The sequence below is a fragment of the Takifugu rubripes genome, chromosome 10 (genome assembly GCF_901000725.2).
Source record: "Takifugu rubripes chromosome 10, fTakRub1.2, whole genome shotgun sequence".
Taxonomy (NCBI): domain Eukaryota; kingdom Metazoa; phylum Chordata; class Actinopteri; order Tetraodontiformes; family Tetraodontidae; genus Takifugu; species Takifugu rubripes.
The window spans coordinates 11,878,289-11,899,118 of NC_042294.1; the positions used below are offsets into that span (position 1 = coordinate 11,878,289).

The 20,830-nt window shown below is 48.0% G+C and overlaps 1 protein-coding gene across 1 annotated transcript in view; it reads right to left on the bottom strand.

Annotated features, from left to right (window-relative positions):
* The window catches only part of LOC101075083 (histone-lysine N-methyltransferase 2C-like), a 40,715-nt gene that overhangs the window by 9,198 nt on the left and 10,687 nt on the right, over positions 1-20,830 (bottom strand). Inside the window, exons 14-53 of the mRNA XM_029842711.1 lie at positions 19,852-20,777; positions 19,648-19,758; positions 16,271-16,396; positions 15,527-15,646; positions 15,233-15,334; positions 14,877-14,981; positions 14,277-14,458; positions 14,034-14,198; positions 13,822-13,931; positions 13,482-13,544; positions 13,302-13,410; positions 13,065-13,162; positions 12,862-12,990; positions 12,689-12,790; positions 12,503-12,612; positions 12,251-12,428; positions 12,068-12,145; positions 11,246-11,281; positions 10,827-10,958; positions 10,718-10,750; positions 10,455-10,583; positions 9,879-10,217; positions 9,428-9,501; positions 9,073-9,270; positions 8,574-8,705; positions 7,433-8,012; positions 6,519-7,333; positions 6,175-6,447; positions 5,255-5,565; positions 5,010-5,185; positions 4,295-4,648; positions 3,909-4,207; positions 3,729-3,834; positions 3,259-3,657; positions 3,063-3,174; positions 2,044-2,119; positions 1,903-1,966; positions 1,599-1,831; positions 819-1,157; positions 75-182 (exon numbers count right to left, since the gene is read on the bottom strand). Coding sequence (XP_029698571.1) covers positions 75-182; positions 819-1,157; positions 1,599-1,831; positions 1,903-1,966; positions 2,044-2,119; positions 3,063-3,174; positions 3,259-3,657; positions 3,729-3,834; positions 3,909-4,207; positions 4,295-4,648; positions 5,010-5,185; positions 5,255-5,565; positions 6,175-6,447; positions 6,519-7,333; positions 7,433-8,012; positions 8,574-8,705; positions 9,073-9,270; positions 9,428-9,501; positions 9,879-10,217; positions 10,455-10,583; positions 10,718-10,750; positions 10,827-10,958; positions 11,246-11,281; positions 12,068-12,145; positions 12,251-12,428; positions 12,503-12,612; positions 12,689-12,790; positions 12,862-12,990; positions 13,065-13,162; positions 13,302-13,410; positions 13,482-13,544; positions 13,822-13,931; positions 14,034-14,198; positions 14,277-14,458; positions 14,877-14,981; positions 15,233-15,334; positions 15,527-15,646; positions 16,271-16,396; positions 19,648-19,758; positions 19,852-20,777 — 8,132 coding nt within the window. The remainder of the gene's footprint in view (positions 1-74; positions 183-818; positions 1,158-1,598; positions 1,832-1,902; positions 1,967-2,043; positions 2,120-3,062; positions 3,175-3,258; positions 3,658-3,728; positions 3,835-3,908; positions 4,208-4,294; positions 4,649-5,009; positions 5,186-5,254; positions 5,566-6,174; positions 6,448-6,518; positions 7,334-7,432; positions 8,013-8,573; positions 8,706-9,072; positions 9,271-9,427; positions 9,502-9,878; positions 10,218-10,454; positions 10,584-10,717; positions 10,751-10,826; positions 10,959-11,245; positions 11,282-12,067; positions 12,146-12,250; positions 12,429-12,502; positions 12,613-12,688; positions 12,791-12,861; positions 12,991-13,064; positions 13,163-13,301; positions 13,411-13,481; positions 13,545-13,821; positions 13,932-14,033; positions 14,199-14,276; positions 14,459-14,876; positions 14,982-15,232; positions 15,335-15,526; positions 15,647-16,270; positions 16,397-19,647; positions 19,759-19,851; positions 20,778-20,830) is intronic.

Sequence of the window (20,830 nt, forward strand, 5' to 3'; positions counted from 1 at the left end):
TGACGGGAGACAAACAGCTGTAAGTTCTGACTCACCGTTGTCATGTTGACAATGAAAACTATGGGATGTCCAACCTCCTGTAGGAGCTGAACTCTCTGTCTCTCTTGCTGTTCCTTCAGTCTCTCTCTCCTTTCTCTCTCCTGGAATCCCTCACTGAACGGGTTGTTGTCGTCATAGTTGACCTGCAGCATGTGTGCGTGTAAAAAAAGTTGCAAACTACCGTTTTATGAATCTAAAGTTTTAGGCACTGAATATTCCTCATCTGTGACCTTTGGGTCAAGCAGAGGTCACAGGTGGCATCTTTGGTATACGCACGCTAGACACACCCACAATAAATAAAAGTGAAACGAAGGCGACGCTGGGACACACACAAACTTGTACAGATTGACGTCCCTCCTGGCCAATGGGATGACAGGAAGATGCTAGGCGACAGCCAATGGCAGAGCAGCTACAGGCAAGTTTGTGTTCGCTAAACTCCGCGAGCTGCGAGTAGCAGCGGTAGCGTAATTTTGACCTTCGTAACCTGAAATTTCCTTCGTAACAAGAGGAAATATTTTCCCGTTGAGACGTTTCGCAACCTGAAAAATTCGCATGTAGGGACGTTCGTAAGTAGAGGTCCCACTGTACGAGCAACGGGGTGTATTGGCTTAGCTGAAAGACACGCCGGAGTATACGGTCTCCTTTGGGTCATAGGTCAGGGCTTCCCGTGGGCCTGGGATCTACTCATGTTGCCAAAGGGGAATATTCTGCACCTAAGCACTGTCTCTGTTGGTCAGCATGGATGAAATAGAACTATATTTACAAAAATTGTTTACTACCTGACAAGGAGGAGGTCTTTCACCAGACCCTCCTGTGGGACCCTGGGTTCCAGTGGTAAAGCCTGGTGCCTGTCTGTGTGAAGGAGGCTGGGGGGCATCAGGCAGGGCCATTGGTGGTACCTTCTGTGCAAATACACCAGGAGTTCCACCTCCTGAGGCCCAACTCGCAGTGATGATGGGAGTATGAGATGGGGCAGGTCCTCCGACTGGCTGGGAGAGTTTCTGGCTGGCTGTGGGGGGCTGTTGCAGAGCTGCCTGCTGCTGCTGCTGCTGCTGCTGCTGCTGCTTGGTCCTGTAATCCTCGATTAACTCGGTGTGATTTTTCTGTTGCTTCCGGATCTGAAATGAACATTTTTCAATTTTACCAATTACAAAATTACAAAGAAGTGTTGAAAGAGCTTGTGCTCAGGTCCCAGACACGGGTCCCAGACACGGGTCCCAGACACGGGTCCCAGACACAGGTCCCAGACACAGGTCCCAGACTCGGGTCCCAGACACAGGTCCCAGACACAGGTCCCAGACACTGGTCCTAGACACGGGTCCTAGACACGGGTCCCAGACACAGGCCCATGTAGTTTATAATAATCTGTCCAACTATTTTTGACCTGAAACTTGAGCCACGTCTGTGTATAAATGACATATTTCTGTTAAGCATCTTAAGCGAAAGCTAAAATCTGAATTTTGACAATATATTGAGTGTTTTCTTTCAGATCCATCGAGGTGGAGGTCAGAGGGAGACCAATGCATAGGTGTGGGATTGTGGTGGTGGTGGAGGTGCACCTGCTCCAGCTGTTTCTGGACTGCCCCCTGTAGCTCAGTGACATGGCGAAGCTGGGCAGCATCCTCCTCAGCAAAGGCACGGCCCGCCTTCCTGGCTGTGCGCTGCTTGGCTGACAAAGACTTCTTGGTCTTGCGGTGAGTGGTGATCTGGTCCTCCAGCAGACGCTGCTGCATCTGCAGGAGCTGCTGCGTCTCGGCCAGCCACTCCTCATACTGCCTCCGCTGGGACTCGTCTGCAGGAGGGGCCACAGTTGGACATCCAGTCTTCACAAGTTAAATAACAGAGCAACAGAATGATACTTACTGACAAAGTTCGAGCCAAAGTTGGGAGGGTTTGGCCGAACCAGCTGGGGGGTGACCTTCTCGTCCTGATGAAGAGAGAAAAAGCTTGTATATGGATGACAGGATGTATTTGGAGATCCAATTCTGTTGCGGTTCCACTCACCTGGGCCACCAGCTGAGGAGTCCCCTCTGAAACTGGTTTCACCAGGGCGCCTTGAGCCACTGGATCCTGCTGCAGCCTGGCAGACATTGATAGACACGTGTGAAACATCACAGGAAGCTCCAGAGGCAGCAGGTGTGAATCAGTTACAGCATTACTTTAAGACAAGAGAGTCCAGATCAACCGTTTTATCCAGTCTGGAAATTCATGTGGTTGTACAGGTCTCATGTCCAACATATGCATAGAGACAATTTAAACACACATACACATTCACACATACTCACATCACCACTACTCTATATAAAGGGAACAACAGAAGAAAAACAGAAGTTGATAAGAAGAGGACGCCCCAAAACACGCACATCCACACATACCCACCCTTTCATTCATGTCGGCACACGTCATGCTTCAGAACATTTATACATACATGTAAAAAGCACCATTTACAATCATTCATTTACAACTTTTCCCTCTGGGTGACAGTTCAACATTGTCTTGTAATAAGCACTCTGGTTATAAATGATTTACTATATCTCGCTGCTCTGATATTCAGTGAGGTGCCGATTCTGTGGAACTAGATGGAGGATTGTGGTCACTGAGGATCCGACGAGCCTTTTCAAAATCAGCTGTATAACCGGGCTTCCAACACCTGAGCAACCTGTTGTAATGTGGCACGAACATTTCCAGGCTAACGGGCTAAAGGTCAGAGTACTCCGCAGAACCACTTTGTAAAACATTTGGAGGATACGTAAGCCTTTACTGAACAATTATTGAAAAAACTAAAGATATTTAGACTTTTTGTTCATTCTAAACTGGTTAAGTGGCACAAGGCCTAAAACTAAATAAACCTCATTAACAAAGAGTTTTGTTTGATGTGCTAAATGTCTTTTTTAGTCCATGTAGCCCGACATCACTACACAGCTGGGTTACACCCTTAAACTCTCTTTTCTATACAACAGAGTAGAACGTGGTGATCAGATCACCTGATTTATAACCGTCCACTAAAAACACCAGACTCCTACCTGTTGATGACCATGGGGTTCATGCCCAGGTTGCCCTGGATCATCACCTTGTTGATGCCCTTCAATGCCACCATCTTGGCCTTCATGATGGGGTCAGAGATGGAATCAAATTCTGCTGAACATGCACATAAGCATGCACACATTAAACCTCTGTTGAGCATGAAAGATTCAGCTGTACTGGTTTTGCCACTCTTACCCATATTTGGGACCACAGGGTCTGGTGTGGATCTGTGTCTAATCAGGGCCTGCATCTGCTTCTGTTGCTGCTGCTCCTGCCGCTCCTGGTCCAGAAGGTCCTGTAGAAGGAGCGGCTGCTCCTCCAAGAGAAGAGGCCTTTGCTTATGTTCCTGGATCTGCTGCTCTGTAAACATGGTCGGGTTCGGGGTCTGAACCTGTGTGGATGTCCCCATGTGGGGCGTCTGGGTTTGGGAGCTCAGAGGGAGATGAGGCTGGGGAGGTGGGAGGGGCATCACCTGAGGAGTCACACTGGTGTGAGGGGAAATTAAAGGACCCTGAGTAGAGGAGGCGAAGACAGATGACTGGGCGGATGAAGGGGAACCGTATGATCTTTGTTGGACACCTGATTTGGCCTGACCTGAAGAGGAGGAAAATCAATAACCTGACAAGCAAAGAGACGCTTATGTCTTAACAAGGTTTAGATTTTACCTTCAGCTGAGGGTGGGTGGCCCTGTGAAGATATGCCCAGTGGGTCAGCACTACCCTGGGTGTGAAAGACTGGCACTGCACCGGTCCCAGAAGCAGAGTCCTCCACCTTCATAGGAGGAGGGTGTTCACGTCAGTGATCGGTGTATTGATCGAGTGATCGTTGGGCTAATAACTCCTCACCTTCCTGAGGACTATGGAGGGTGCAGACTGGCAGGGCATCTGGCAGCTGTTGACCCCCTCACGCTGAGCTTCAGCTGTGCAGTCCTGCATTTCCTGTTTAACTAAATGATCTGCCTTTCTGGCTCCGCCCTCTTTCTCCTCTGCTGCCACTTCTCCGAGGTCCAGCTCTTCATTGAACATGTCTTTCTTTTCCTCCAAGTTCAGTTCAGGGTCAGCGTAGGCAATGAGATCAAACTTCCCAGAGAGCAGGAAGTCGTCAAGATGGAGATCGTTCGGGCCAAGATCCAGATCCTCTTTACCTGAAACAGTCAACACAAAACGATGGTTGAGAACCAGAGTACAAACCACAGCCACATATTTCTAATGCTGAGTCAATGTTTTTGTACCATCCTCAGGGTCCAGGTTGAGATTCAGGTCAACCAGATCTTTCACCTCCACATCCTCCAGATCCTTCACAGCTGAGTCTTCTCCCTCCAGGTGGTCCTCTATCCCCTCAGCTCCTGGGAGAGCAGATTCGCTGTTCTGGCTCGAAGTCACAGATGAGCCAACATGCTGCTGCATCACCAACTGCTGGCCCAGTGGTGGCGCCTGAACATTCCTGGCTTGTAGTTCTGCAGAGGAGGGGAAGGGAAGCCTCAGGCGGTTTTCAGGGGACCGATGTCTGAGCTCAATGTAAGGCTGCCCCATGATGCTATGCTGCTGCAGAGGAAGAGCGCGGGGCAGAAATGGCTGGCAGGCACCTGGGGGGGGGCAGAGAGTACTGGATTAAAAACTACAACATTAAAGTACGTGCAAGCATCCCCACAGCTCTTATCAGTGTGCCTTCATGGAGGTCACATAATGTGCTTTTTACCTCCCACTGCTCTGATCCAACAATCTATTTGATTCTAAGGTGTCCAGATCTTTACAATTTCTGTTCAAAATATATTTGATATTAACATTTGAAAGGTTCTCTGAGGCCGTCTTAAATCTCTTTGCTGAATGTCTGCACCAGGCCCCTCTTGAAAATCATCAAATCGCTCCTTCACTCTTCTTCTCACGTGAGTCCATTCACATCTTGGCCATTTTATCAACTATGCTGCTCTCATGCAAACTCCTGACCTGGCATCATGTGGCCAGCAGTAGCAGTGACAGGCCGGATCCCTGCAAACTCCCCAGGCCTCTTAATCTGGACAGAGCCTCCATGCTGAACAACCAGCCCAGGAGCAGGTCCTGCACCTGCACCTGGAGACATTCTCAGGAATGAGCCCTGGAGACCTCCTGGAGGAGCTGCAATCCTGCAGATGAAAAGCTCAGATTTGAGGATGATCTGGTCAAACATGAGTAACCTCTGCTTCTCCTCTTACCTCTGGACCAGTCCTTGCACCCCCTGCTCTCCAGGGAGGTTCTGTCTGAGCCCGGGTGCCTCAGTAGAGTTCCTTGGCTGCTCCGCTGTGAAATTCCCAGGGCACCGAAGGGCCATAGTTCCAGGGGGCCTTATTGAGCCAGGGTAAGGAGGAGGGGGGCGTCCAAATGGATTTGCTGGAGAAGCACTGGTGGATTCCTTCTGTAACCAGTGGTGAGGTGGCCCAGCAGCTCCATCCTGCAGAACCTTCTCCTGCCGTGACACGTTCTTCTGTTGCTGCTGCCTCAAGATGAGCTGACGAAGACGCTGGCGCTGAAGAAAAGGCAGAAACTAGAAAATGCAGTGCAGAACCACCAGGAAGTGAGCAGCAGTCTCTGAAGCTTGACTGATTAAAGGAGCTCTTGTAAACTCTTGATTACTTGCTACCACAATAAAGCTACAGTTAATTAATTGTTAATTTATTTCACATGCCACGTGGGATTATTTAGGATATTAAATGTAAATGAGTCGGCTTTCAGTGCAACAGGACAAGTTATGCCATTCACATAACATTCCATTATCCTGTTTACATGTCACCATGGTAACAGCATGAGGTGGATTCGGTCAGCCAAGAGCCTTCCGTCGTGAACATTTAGCAATAACCTTTAGCCTTTTACCCTAATTTGGATTTTGTTACACATTAACAAACACAACTAACTTATAATATATATAATTTGAAACATATGGGCCTGTTTATTGATTTTCAAGATTATGGTCCTGTGCCTCTTCACGTTTGTTTTCTCTGAGAAATAATAGTACATATGTAGCTTGTTTGATAATGTGATGATTTTTGATTAATCCCAATGGTATTGTTGCCACTTTAAAAACTAATTGTGATAATTCTAATGCTGTGATTAATAACGGGGACATCCCAAATCTCACCTGTCTGAGTTTCTCCTCCGATTCTCCCTGCTGAGGCAGCATGTTCACTGATCCAGTCAAGGAAGCCACATCCAACTGATCCAGTTCATTTGATTTTGTCTTGTCTGTGTGGGACGATCCCGGAACAACAGGGCCCTGCTCGAAAGGATTAGGGGTCGGTTGACCTCCCAGTCCAGAGAAACCACTGGCCTCAAGCGACCCAGAATGCTTTTGTGTCTGGCTGATGGTGTTTCTGGGGAATGAGTCCAGAAGATGGTGCTGTCCTGGAGAGAGCTGCAATGGACACAACAAATGAACAAAGGCTGGCTGAACACACTCAAAAAGAGCTCCGTCTTCTTTGTTACCTGGTGCTGTGTTGAGGTAAAGTTCTGTAAAGCTAAAGGAGATGAACCAGGTCCTCCATGCTGGGAAGTGGAGCCATCCACTGAGGGTTTCTGGGTACGTACCGTAGGTGACTGCTGGCTATACTGATCCGGTCGCGGTGTCCCACCAGAAGAAGTGTCACCACTTCTCTGGCTACCAGGTGATCGGGGGAAACGTTCAACAACGGAGGGGCGAGGCGTCCCAGGGTTGGAAGAATAAGGGTCAGTACTCTGATGGGAGGGGGAAGGGCGGTGGGCAGCAGCAGGCTGCTGGTTGTACTGTTCTAGTCTCAGAGCAGGCGGAGTGACCATGTATGTGGGGTCAGAATGTGGCCGAGGTGTTCCGGTGGTCTGAGGGTTGATATAGGGGGGCGACTGCTGGATAAATGGGTCAGCGGTTTGCTGGTTGTATTCGGGTCTGGGGGTGCCGGGCATCTGTGCATAAGGACTTTGCTGAGGGGAACCTAGTGCTGATAATGGACTTAAGGGAAAGGCGGAGTCCTGAGACTGGGAGAGGCCTGCAAAGTTTCCGTCAGCTGGTCTGGAAGGGTCTCTTCTTCCTCCTCCTCCGGCACCACTGCACACCTCTTGTTGGGGGCGCATGGGTGCTTTAAACAGGTTGAGTTGAACTGGGTCACCGGCTCGAAAGGACGGATCCAATGTAGAGTGTCGTAAAGTACCACTGTTCTGGGAGCGTTGGAAGCTCTCTGTGGGTCGTAGAGTAGCGTGATGGGACAATAACTCCGAACCAGAACCAGAGGGGGAGCTTATCAGACCCCCTCTGCTCTGCTGGAGTCCTGAGTGGAGAAGACCACAAAAAGATACTTTAATCCAGTAGCCAACAATAGGACCTGAGACCTTCAGCAGTAGAAATAAATGCAAAAAGGATGAGTTACCTGACTGGGATATGAGGTTCCTGGAGGCATCAATGGGGGTCTTTGAGTCTGGGGATGGAGCAGGAGATCCAAACATGTCATGGCCTGGGGAGGGGCTGAGGGAGTTCCGTCTTTGCTGCTGTGAACCTGGGAGGTTTCCAGGCTGACAGGATATGGACCGAGAAGTACCGCCTCCCTTAAGAGTGTCCCAAGGTGAGGAGGGACGTGATGAAGGTGGGGAGAACATCTGGGGAGAGGATGGAGGCTGGTGGAGAGGGGATGAGGGATGTGGAGAATGTGGGAGTGAAAATCCAGAGGGAGGCGGAGCTTGTGGTTTGAGGAAGACGTCGTCGGCCTGTCCAGAACTCCCCTGTAACAGGAGGTGGTGCCTGAACTGACTCTCCCTTGAGGATGGTGGCGTGTGGTTGGGGGAGGCACTGCCCAACATTACAGGCGTCATGGGGCTGCGGCTGCTGTTGTCTGGAGACACCGGCCTGCTGAGGCGCTGAGCGGCCAACTGCTGCCTTTGCTCATTCTTCACCTGCTCCAGTTTCTGAGTGGCCTCCATCTTGGCCTGCTGTTTGCTCTTCTGACGCATTTGCTGCCAGAGAAACAGGAAGATAACAAGCAGGAAATGCATCAATACGTCCGCTGCAGGAACAGCCAACACATGATGACAGGACTCGCTTTCCCTCACTGTCTCTGTAGAGACACACTGACGCCGCTGTCGTCAACTCTGGGCCAACTCTCCTGCACATGGATCCCATCTCATTTTTGAAATGGAACCAGCAGTTTGGCCCAGAGAAGATGACTGTGACTAACCCTCAGACCATGTGTCTGAAATCCTCTTTGGGCTGGAGATGGCCTACTTCTGGTCAAACTCTCTCTCTTCTCAACCTCAGGGTCTATTCTCAAGGCATTTTGGATAAACCTGTGAGCAGCCCCTGAATAAAGTCTGATCAGCTCCTGGTGGAAACAGCTTTTATTTCAGCCATTTTCCAGCAGCTGTCTGGGTGTTGCACAAGTGTCAGCACTTGAATATTCACCGACTCTGGTGTTTGTCTGTATTGGACTGGTAGAGGAGAGAACTGAGGAGGAGAAGAGGATTTCAGAGGGTCATGGATCCAAGTCTGCCTTGAACAGGTTCGCCTTGAGATCTTACCAGAGCCTCTTTGCCACCTCCTGCTACAGATGCCTGGAAGGGACAATCTTTATCTGTTGATTTTAGGGCTTTGCTTTGGGGGAGATATTCCTGCCTCTTCTTACTGGCTTCCCATCTGTCATTTACCTCTCCCTTTTCAATGACATCAGAGATATTATTTGAAGTGGGTGAGGCTCAGCACACATATCATAACCAATCAATGACATCAGCCACGTAAAATTCATGTGACCAACTCTCCCAAGTGGCATGTTGGTAACGTGGTTATTACTGGTTATTACTGGCCAGGAAATCAACACCATCTTTCTGGACTGATTTGGAAAGTTACTAGATTAGTGACTGACTCGGCATTACTGTCATCTACAATCAAACATACTAAACAAACTTATGAAGCAAGCTCCAACACTTCAACGGCTACATAACAGTGTTGAATAAAGTCAGGTAGTAGTGTTGATTTCTCTGTACGTGGCCATATTTTTACGTCTGGCACAGCAGATCTCACCTGTCTGAGCTTCCATTCTTGCTCTTGCTCCGACTCTTTGGATTTCAGTGGATCCCTAAACCCACCCTCCACCTCCACGCAAGCAGGGTCATAAGGGACTGGAAGTGGAGGTTGTGTGGCCTGTTGGTGTTTGACTGGCTCATTGGAGAACTGAACCTTATTAATGCGCTGAGCTGCCCGGTTATCTCGAGCTTTTTGCTGCCAAGGAGAAAACACACACGTAGGAAAGATGAAAACTGAAAGTCTCCGGCAGCCACTGAGCAGAGCCGATGCAAAGGTGACCATTTTAGATGACCAAGCAGCTAAGATGTTAGCTGCCGATTTATTCACGTCACTGGTGAGGAGAAAAACTCACCACAAAGGGTGCTCGGTCCTGAGAACATGCCTTCCTCCACAGTTTAGCGATCTGCTTCACTCTGGTGGACCATTCTGAAAAAGTTCACTATTTATTCAGTAGCTCTTCAGATGAACATCAGAGGTAACAGCAACATTGTTTCAGCAGCTCTATATAAGTCAAACAGCCACAGTCTGATAACCTTGACATGCACAGTCATCTATCGAGGGATCGTCCGGCCTGCTTCCCGGTTATACAGGAATATTTCTCATAGCAGCTTAATGTGATTTGATTGCTCAAACTGTCTTCAATCACATACATGAAGGATGACAGAAAAGCACCTATCAATCATTAAAAGTATCGGTAATAGGCACACAACAAAAACAAGCTGCTGGTAATTCTAATCTCCACTACAGCTGAGTCCCACCATCGATTAAAGCCCTCACACGGGATAAACGTAACGTGATCATACCAGGATATTGCTCCCTCAGCTGGGGAAAGTTGGTGTTACAGTATAGGACAGGAGCGACTGTTGCCATCTCTCCTAGCGCCTCTTCTTTCTCCCACTTCAACATGCTCTTCTGAGCTGTTGACATTGCATCCTGTTCCCCCTCTCCTGCTGAGCCCTGATTGGTCAGAGGCTGCCCATGGCTGTGGTCAGAACCTGGACCAGGGACATGGCCTTCTGCAGAACCCAACCTAAATCCTGCTGGGCCCTGGGCACTACTGGACATCACGGCAGGGTTAGTGAAGTGAGGAACAGCTCCCATCCGGCCATTCATTAGAGGAAGGCGAGGAAATGCCACAGTTGCTAGGAAAGACAGAATACTTCTGATTTATAAAAGTAAAATAAGCCAAATAATCTCCTGACTGAAATGCAACGCAACTCTAACCCTGACCCAAAGGGTTTTGTAGCAGATATATAGATAAAAACTCAATTACTTACTGAAACGTACTGCAATGATAGTAATGCTAGAACAAAAGAGCACGTGGAAGCCATCTTCTGCCTCAGTTGTGTGTGTGTGTGTGTGTGTGTGTGTGTGTGTACCTGTCTGCTGTGTGTGTGTATGGTTCCCAGCTGCAGTGTTTGTGTTTTGTCTCTGCTCCAGTTGACTGCTGCTGTTGTTTGGACGGAGAACAGCTGTGAATACCTCCTCAACGTCCTTCCCTTCCAGCTCTAGGAGTGTATTTGCATGCATGCATTCACAAGCACACACACACACACACACACACACAGACACACACTTTAATCCAAGCAGTCCAAATGACAAATCTTTATTCTGAGATGGGGTGGGCAGAGACTAGTCCAACCTGGGATCTTGTAGAGTTTGCCGAGGATGGCACCTGAAACACAACATTGCACTTCTGGTCAGTTTCTGGAAATTACAGAATAATTGAAAACCTGAACACTTGAACTCACCATCTGTCACCATCTTGTCAAGCTCAGGACTCAAGATGGCATCGAGAGGCTCTTCCTGAGCCATCCTCTGGCCACAACCACCACTTCCTGTGAAAGATGGGTCATCAGTCATGGAGGCAAGGTCGAGCCCAGCTAAGAGACAGACAGATGACAGATGGGTTAAATAATGACCTCAATAAAAAAAAAAATACAACAACCAGGAGCCAAAGGAGAAGCAGGAGACATTATCTGGAGGACAGGCAGGAGGGAAAAAGGCAAGTGTTATCTGGCGGAGGAGTAGACACAACCAGAAAATTGGCTTGTATCTGCAGTGGGTAGTAGGGAGCAGTATTTAGAGGGGCCTGAGCTGTAATCAGGAGGAGCAGGATTAGGAAGTGAGACCTTCAAAGAGGAGTGGTGGGAAGAGGTATTGGTCTTACCAAATGGAGATGGAGAGCGCTCCACCTGGAAGTGACCTGTAACCAAAAATTAATGATCAGTGTGTTCTTCTTTGCTTGATCATATCACCTCTGTAGCGACTGTTGGAGATATTCGAGGTGATCACGTGGCTTCATGACAACTTGTGGATAATGGCTGCAGGAAACCTACAGAGCCCCCAACTGTACTCATCAAATCACATCCAATCAGATGTTAATTGAGAGGATTCTGTAGAAGGAAATATTAGAACAGCAGTTTGTGGCCTGCTCCCTGGGGGGCCCTGAAGCTGCCGCCAACAGGTGGTGCTAATTTTACTAGGAACCACCTAAAAACAACACAAAGAAGCCTTTTCATGGGAACAACGCACAATTCTTCACCACTATTACACAAACATTTGTGACAGACAACCAATTAACTACATGAGGTGAGAAAAAAGCAGGAATATAAGATCGGACTCTAAATTTTAGCAGGTTTTCATTTATTCTGAGGGGCTTGGTGAACCTGCCAGCTCTGAGCAGACAGTTTTGAAAAAAAATATGGTGAAAATTAACATTGGGATTCAATTTAAAGTGCATAGTCTAAAAACGTATATGTTTAAAAATGTTTGCAAAAGGGAGGATCGTTTTCCCCAAAGATTAGAGGAGAAAATAAGATATGTAAGTGATGACAGGAACCGTGTGTTTATTTGGGAGGTGTGGGTGACAGCATTTAAAAAAGGTACGCTGCAAAAAAGGTTGGGACCTACGGTTAGAACATGAAAAACATGTTGAACCAATCAGACACAATAAACAGGAAGAACAAGACAGATGGAAGTGTGCGTGTACCTGTATGACCTGTTGCCAATATTTGAGGATCAGTGATGAGAACTTCAGACAAATCCAACAGAGTTCCATTCGATATGGCTGTGTGTTAACAGACATGCAGTAATGCGCGCGTGTGCATGCACACACATATAATGTCACTGGTGAAGTCATGAAGTAAATTTAATGTTAATGTAAAAAACTCACGCAGCGTTCCTTGGTTCTTACTGGCGTCTGCTCCTGTGGTGGGGTTGGGTCTTCTTTTTTCATCTGCTATCGTTACTAATTGGTTGGTGCTCCTGATTGGTTGGACTAGGGTCCCTGGTCCCAGCCTCCGTCCCCCCTGCCGACTCTGATCAAGAAGATCCTTTCCAAAGAACGCCTCCTAAAAGAGAGGACAGTCAAGTCCATCAGGACCAGAAGACCAAGTTTGCCTGTGAGTGTGTTTGAGAGAGAGACCTGCAGGTAGGAGGGAAACACCTCCTCAAGCTTAGTCTTCTTCTTCCTGTATCTCTTCTTCACCTTCCCCGGTGTATGGTCAATATTTAGCGTGGTCTCCACGGAAACATCTGAGCAAGATAACAGTGCATTTATGTGAATGTCGAGAAGACGAGAGCCAGTGCAGACAAAGGTCAAGAGTCTCACCTTCATCTCTACACAGGAGCTCTGATGAGTCTCTTCGACAGAGTTTGATCCTGCTCAGACCCATCTTCCCACCACGCTGACGCACCATGAAACCCCCGATACCTGAGACAGAGACAGGCAGAGAGAGTGAGATAAAGACACACAGATTAAAATAAAGAGCCGGCTCCGCCTACCTGGCCTGTAGGGTTTCCTCTTCCTCTTCTTGTTGCCATCAGCACCCTCAGGTTCGCCGGCAATATCATAGTTGTGGCTATGTTCCCGCTCTGGGCTGGAGTCAGATTTCAACTCACAGTCCAGCCCACCTGAAGCAAAAAAGAACATTAGCTAACAAAACCCAAATGAAAAGGCTGCTGGGAATAGCAGCATGACCTCTGACCTCTGAGGTCCTGTTCAGTGGGGGTGTCAGGCTCAGCTGGGGTCAGGACAGACACACTGTTCTGGTTGATGATCCTCAGCTTCAGTTTGGGTTTACCCCTGCACACACAAAACAGAACCACTTCCTACAGTTATGTGAATGATGAGGCGATACGCTAACTAGCTGAACTCCGCTCAGGATGCAAGAACGTGTGCCTGTAGAGTGGAGAGGGCAGGAAGCTACACATCATCTGTTTACCTTCGATACCTGCGTGGAGACATCAGCGGTTCCACCAGAGACTGGAGGTGAGCGAGACCCGACTCTGTCAGACGCACTCCATCCTGAGTGAACGTCTTTGACTCCACACCTACACACACACACACTCTTTGGTACTTTGAAACATTTATCCATATCCCAGGTTGAACAGGGTGTACTGACCAGGTTCTCTGAGGCGCGAACTCATCTGAACCATGTGAGGTGATGAAAAACTGTCACATTTCCCTGAAAAACACAGATTCGTGGAGCTTATGGATTTTTGAATTTTATGGTTTCAGGTCTCCCCTTAACCATCAGCTTCTTAACATGAATGATATCTATAGTATAACTTACATCTAACCACCAATAACAAAGGTGCTAGTGCATGTTTGACTATATATATATATCCACCCTTTGTCCTTTATTCTTCCATTTTATAACAATGGATAGTGAAATTCTGAAGCACATTTGTAATGAATGACTGATCACATGGGATGAGGAGGAGGTTCTGATCTCTGCTCACCGTAAGAGCTGCAGCCGTGACCCCGGCACAGTGAGCAGTCAAAGCCTTCGTCAGCAACAGCCTCCACCTCATCCTCACAGCTCAGGCCCTGACACGTTGCATGGACCCACCTGGGCACAAACACACGTCAACACCCTCGCTCACACACATAAATACACACCGTTTTCACATCAAGGCTTCGTGCAACCCTTCAGCAGCGAGGTGTGTGTTACCTGTCGCATTGCTGACACTGCATGATGAGTTCATTGTGCATGTACTGTTTCTGACACAGCGGACAGCATCTAAGGCTGCCACATGGTCCACAACGACTGTAGTTATCCTGCCAATCACAGCGCACCCCAGGAGAGGAGGAGCCACACTGGATACACTTCACACACCTGAGGACAGAACAGACACACACTCAGAACAGAACCCAGGAACATGCATGCACAGCTGACTGAGGAAGACGACCCTACCACTTGCACTTCCAGGCTCCTTTAGGGACTGTGTGAAGGGGTGGGTCCAAACAGTAGGTGTGGTAACTGATGTCACAGTCATCACATAACAACAGCCGTCCAGGGTCGCTGGCCTCACCGCAAGCTTCACACACCGTACACTCCAGACAGCGCCACCCTTTGGTCAGGACAACCCGCGTCATCTACACACACCGTCAGTACAATCAGATTAAAAAGAAACCCAACAGATCAAAGACACCTAACCCAGATTATGGTGAGAAGAAACAGATTACAGATGCAATATCAGCAGAACAGGTGTAGGCAGGATATTGCATAGAAATGTGCATCTTCATAGCTGTAAATCAGCACAAATACACTCATGAACCCAAAGGGTTTTACTGTGCACTAATCAAACCTACATTTGTGTGAACACAATATGATGGATCTTCTTCTAAAACCTATGAAACCTTCTCATCACAACATTGGCCTCTGCTGCCACCTTGTGTGTGAATGCATGTGTAACAGACGTATGGCTGAATCATGAATCTGAAACATATAACTGCCCAAACCTACAGTAATCATGTTTGAAGTGATTTCAAATGTAATGGTGATCATACTGACCTTAACGTTCACACAGAAGGGATGGTAACACTGTCCACACTGAGAACAGGCCAACAGTCTGCCCTCGGCTCCCTGACCAAAGCTACCGCACACCACACACATGTCCTACACCAACACACACACACACACACGGGAAAATTAACAAGATCAAACAGTTCCCAAGATTCTAATATCATCAAGTCAGCAGATTCTCTGCAAAACACCAGCAAAGTCATTGAAGCGTGAGAGGGAGGGTGGCTCGACAACAGTATCTATCACATGGTTCTAATATTACCTACAATTTCTACATAACAGTAACATGATATACAATATTTGATCATGCATGTCGTGTGTTACTGATTCCAGCAGTTGTTTACCTGTTTAAGAGTGAAGTGGTCAGAGGTGGAGAACATCACCACCGTGTTGTGCATCGAGTTCTCTTCCTCCTCCTTTGGCTGGAACGCTTCCATACTGACCGACTGAAAGTCAGAGGCAAGTCAAGAAACTGGTCAAATATTGATGTTCTCTGAGGCAACGCCCAAAAGAAATCACCTGTCTAAATCTAGCTGGAAAATACCTGCAGTTTCCTTTAAATGGACTCATCTAATCAACATAAAGTTAGAGCGATAGCCACATGAAGGAAGATCTGTATGCGTGTGTTTTGTTCATACCCCCGGCAACACGGTCAGACTGTCCTGAGCCTTGAGTCGGCTCCTTCCTCTTGCTCCTCTTCCTCCGCCAACACCTCCTCCCCTGGACCTCCTCCTGCCTGGAAATCCTGAACCTCGGCCCTGGAAGTAATAAAAGGATGATGAAGTTGTTAGAAGAGCAGGAAAACCAAAAACTACTTGTAAATGACTAGCGGACAGATATAGGAGGGAATTAGGGCCAGAAGTGATCAGGGAATTTAAATTCTGAGTATTTTCAAGATTTTTAAAAGGGTTTCACTTCCCAATGATTCTGGATGTAAAATCAGAACATACAGGGAAAAGTCCATCTTTAACTAATCAAGCCTAAATGAGATCTTCAGGTCTCCAACTGACCAAAACTTATCACAGCTCTGTGGACTTTAGTGAAACACAAGTAGCAAAGGTGCAACAAAGCGGCCATCTCTCAATCAGAACAGAGGGAATGAGAGCAGGAACATTCCCGAGACCTGGCGACCATAGAGGACGTTCTTCTGGATTCTTTACATTAGAATAGGCACCGATATTCTGTCTCGTGCTGTTCGCTGAGTCACGGCTTCATCACACAGGTGAGCAGCCAGTGGAACACCACCCACATCACCTCCCTCTACTGGTCCTAGTAAAGTTATTCTGTTATCTTCCCAACATTTTTACAAAAGGAATTGGATTGTCCCGCTACATCCTTCAGCCTTTCCATAACACCTGTAAGAGTTACAGTGTGCTTTTTACCACTCTCATGCTCCAGAGGGGGGGGTCCTGTGGACGGGGCTTAGGGCTGTCCCACCCTGACTCTCCCATGGAATCCTGGGAGGATGAAGGGGGGCTCACGGCCCTGCGATTACTCCAACACGAACCCTGGGTTAGGGGAGGCAGGGGCAGATGAAGTGAAGAAGGAAGTGCAAAGAAAGTAAAAGTGGAGATGGGGAAAAAATGCAGTTACATAAATGCTAAAAAAAGAACAAATCAAAACATAAAAAATATATATAGGTTGATTTTTAGATGAAACATTACCATGGTAAACAACATGCAGCCCAGTAAGACAGGCTAAGGATATATTGTCTTCACGCTAGCAGCAGCTAACAGATGAATATTCAACACTGTCTGGTACATGAAGATACACCCACCAGCCACTTGTTAGGTTTGTTAACCCTAACCCTAACCCCTAACCCTAACCCCTAACCCTCTAACCCTAACCCTAACCCCTAACCCTAACCCCTAACCCTCTAACCCTAACCCCTAACCCTAGCCCCTAATCCCTAACCCTAACCCTCTAACCCTAACCCTCTAACCCCTAACCCTCTAACCCCTAACCCTAGCCCCTAACCCCTAACCCTCTAACCCTAACCCTCTAACCCTAGCCCCTAACCCTCTAACCCTTAACCCTTAACCCTAACCCTAGCCCCTAACCCTCTAACCCCTAACCCTAGCCCCTAACCCTCTAACCCTAGCCCTCTAACCCTTAACCCTAACCCTCTAACCCTCTAACCCTAGCCCCTAACCCTCTAACCCCTAACCCTAGCCCCTAACCCTCTAACCCCTAACCCTAGCCCCTAACCCTAACCCCTATCCCTCTAACCCTAACCCTCTAACCCTAGCCCCTAACCCTCTAACCCTTAACCCTTAACCCTAACTCTAACCCTTAACCCCTAACCCTTAACCCTAACTCTAACCCTTAACCCCTAACCCTAACCCTCTAACCCTCTAACCCTAACCGCTTGTTATGGATCAGGCTCCTGCTGGTGCCATAGTGTGAGGGGATATTTTTATCACTTTGGGCCCCTTAGTCCAGCAGGATAATGCACCATGTGACCAAGCTCATATCCTCTCAAACTGGTTTCCAGAATGTGACCGTGACTTCACTCTACTCCAGCGGTTTACACAGTCAGCAGATTTAATTTGCACAGAACTGTGTGATGCCATCATGTCATTATGAACCAAAACCTCAGTGGAACGCTTCCAACACTTTGTTAAAAATATGACACCAAGAATTAAGGCAGTTCTGAAGGCAAAAGGAATCAAAACTTTTAGGAGCAAGGTGGACCTAATAAAGTGGCCGGATGTACATGGCATAGGGGCACAGGTCAGTGGTCACCTGACCACCACATGATGGACAACCTAAATCACGACTGGGCTACTACTAGACCGTACTGGCTCTGGGCTAGCATGGAATATGTTAAACATGAACAAGGAGACAAGAGCAGCATTTAAATAGCATTCCTCTGCTGTAGAGGAGGGATGGAAGATGACGAATGAGCAGGATGGAGAATGGGCTGAAGAGGAACAGGAGAGACGGCGACACCTGTACACAGGACTGGTGGAAGTCAAAGATATTTCCCATAATCATCTGAAAGGAACACTCATGTGTCAGCCCACTTAGTAAAGACTGAAGTACAATGACTGCGTCTCCACAGAAGAAACCCTTTGATCTAATCGGAGCCACACAAAACCCTAATTTAGTCATTGATATTGACCCAATTTGAAACGTTTGTGATAAAAGCCATCCACTATCAAACAGTATGTTTACATGCAGTTTAAACCAGCTTTGCTAAAGAAGTGCAATCTTGTAGACATTCAACGGAGAAAGTCAACAGCAGGTGACGATATGCAGCTTTCAGCAGGTTAATACGGCCCTTTTCTGGGTCACATGCAAAGGTTGTGTGGCATGAGCTCAAGCCTTGTCTGGGTTTAATCTGATAAAGGCCTATAAATGCCAGAGAAAATTGATGTCCCATCACATTATCTGGCTCTTAGTCAGCAAGTGGCTCGAACTTAGTTTAATGCAACTTGAAAAAATGATTTAACTAAAAACATTATTGCCTCAATCCAAGTATAACTGGACAACCAAAGTGCATGTGAATGAATTAGTTCGACTAATACCGGAGCTCTCTGTGCCTAAATCGGAGTTAAACTCCAATGCACAGATGCTCCACAACCTCCCCACTCCCCCCAGGAGGAGGCAACAAGGATCGGCATGGATCTTGGAAATGATGTACGAGATGATCAAAGTTGTATGATGATCCACCTTCCTGTTAGGAATGCTGGTCTGCTGCCTGACTCCAGCTGAAATAGGTCACATAATAAACTGGGGCCCTATTAACCCACTGACAAAGCACCAACCCAGTGCTGAGGAGGACAGGCTCCCATCAGCTGTCTCACGCTGCTGCGTGAAACGAAGGAACGAATTGAAACCAGATGCCAAAGTCGTGTGGAGCTGGATTCAACTGTATGCTTGATCTCCTACGGGCCACCTGATGCCCCCTCTCTCACACTGGGTTCACGCTGGATGCAGACGTGCTGCGAGGCACCGAGCAGCGGAGGTCTGTGGATCTCGGCGCTCATGTTAACAGAACGTGTCGTTCACACGTTCAGACTCCAGCGTTTGTTTGGGCGTCTGGTCTATTCTCTCCAGACGCAATAGGTCGTTTCAAGCCGGCAGGAAGACAAAGAAAAAAACAAAGGAATCCGAGCACTTTTCACAATGAAACAACACACTCGACAAATACAATTTCATTTTTGTGTTAATTTCTAAAGAGAGCGCAAGAGAGACGCACACGCACACCCCCACACACAGAGGAACGAGAACTGGGAAACAGAAAGAGAACTTAAATAGATCTAATGAAAATAGACTAGATAAACATTTATTTTAAACTGCACCTGTATATCTCCCACGCACAACTACAACTACACAACGCTGCTATAAGTAGAGAACAGCCGAGGAGCTTGTGGGCTGGCACAGACTAATGTCTGGTGGAAAGAGGCTCCGGCTCACGTGCGATATTCTTAGCATGACGCTTGTGCGTCCAGTGTGAACTCAGCGTTAAACTCTCTCTCTGACACGTGCTCTCCGCTCATCCTCTTTCCCACGCCGACACTCTCCACCTCTCCAATGCCTGTTCTCTCGCTCTATCCGACACTGGCTCTCTGCTTGCTCTCTTTCTCTGAAACTCCCTCTCAATTCCACGCTGGACGAGCCCTCTCTTTCACTCTTTCAATGTCTCTCTGACACTCTCCCTCTCACTTCCATGCTCGTGCTCTCTCTGACAATTTCACTCTCTCCAATGCTCTCTCTCTCTCTGACGCTTGCTCTCTTTGATGACCACACTCACACTCCAAACCTGCTTGATTCTTGCTCTGGCAGGTGAGAATTTCCTCTTGGAAATTGCTGGTTTCCCCATTCCAATTTTAGGAGTGAAGGGTAGCAGAAGGGTGGGGGGAGCCTGAGAGAAGAAAAACCAGGAGGAGACAGACAGTCCTTAGAAAGAAAGAATAGAAAAGAAGGCAGCAAAAATTAGAAGTTAAATCTGACTGACCTTAGACAAGGGAACAAAGTTTTTGTCAGGGGAGGAGTGGGGATGAGGTGAAGCTGGAGAGAGAGGAGGGGGGGTGATTGGAACTCTTGTGGGTGATGTCTCAGGGGAGGCCTCGGTGGAGAAGGGAGACAGCCGAAGACGGATGGAGAGGTCATCTGAAGGCATAGAAGAGCAGGGAGGACGTGCCAAACCCTGTTCCTTCCCCCGGCCATAGAAAAAAACTGGGCTGGGAGAAGAGGGGTTTCGAAGAGTCAAGGGAGGAGACGCAGAAGTCATCACCTCCATCACATCATCTAGCGATGGGTCCAGCTCAGGCACAGGACTCATAGGTATTTCCTCTTCCTCTGCTTCTGACTTATCTTGCAGTTCCTCCTCCTCCTCTTCCATCCAATTTCTTGCCCCCGGTACCTCCTCAGATGTATGTGATGATGCTGGCTCTGGTGTTGCTGAACCTTCCTTTCTCCTCTCTAAAGGCCTACTGTGTGACTGCGATTCATCAGTGGTGGGCTCCGTTTCTACAGGAACAGGTGTGGCCTGTCGCTCTGACTGTCCATCATCACCATCCAAGGTCACCTTATAGGAGACACTTTGGTTATTCAGCATCAACGTTTCTCCTGAGGCCTCCTCTAATGGTTGACGATTAGACAGCTGCTCCTCTTTGGAGTGCAAATCCACAGGAGAAGGGATGGGTGGGGCATGGGGTGAGCAGCAGGAGGATGAGGAATTCCTGTGAGGGGAAGAAGTGCAGGAGTCTAGAGAGTTCGCTCCATGAAGATGACATGGCGAGAGTAGATCTGCAGGGGAGGGAACTGTAGGCTGGTTTGGGGGCGAGGCCGACTGAAGATTGATGAGGTCGGGGGAGTGAGGAGCTGGCTGTGCAGGTAGGGGGGAAACGGGGGCATCAGTAGGGACCTCCTGCTGGACTCCTGCAGAGACAGATACACGTGAAGGTCACTCATCGAGCATGTCAAGGAACCGT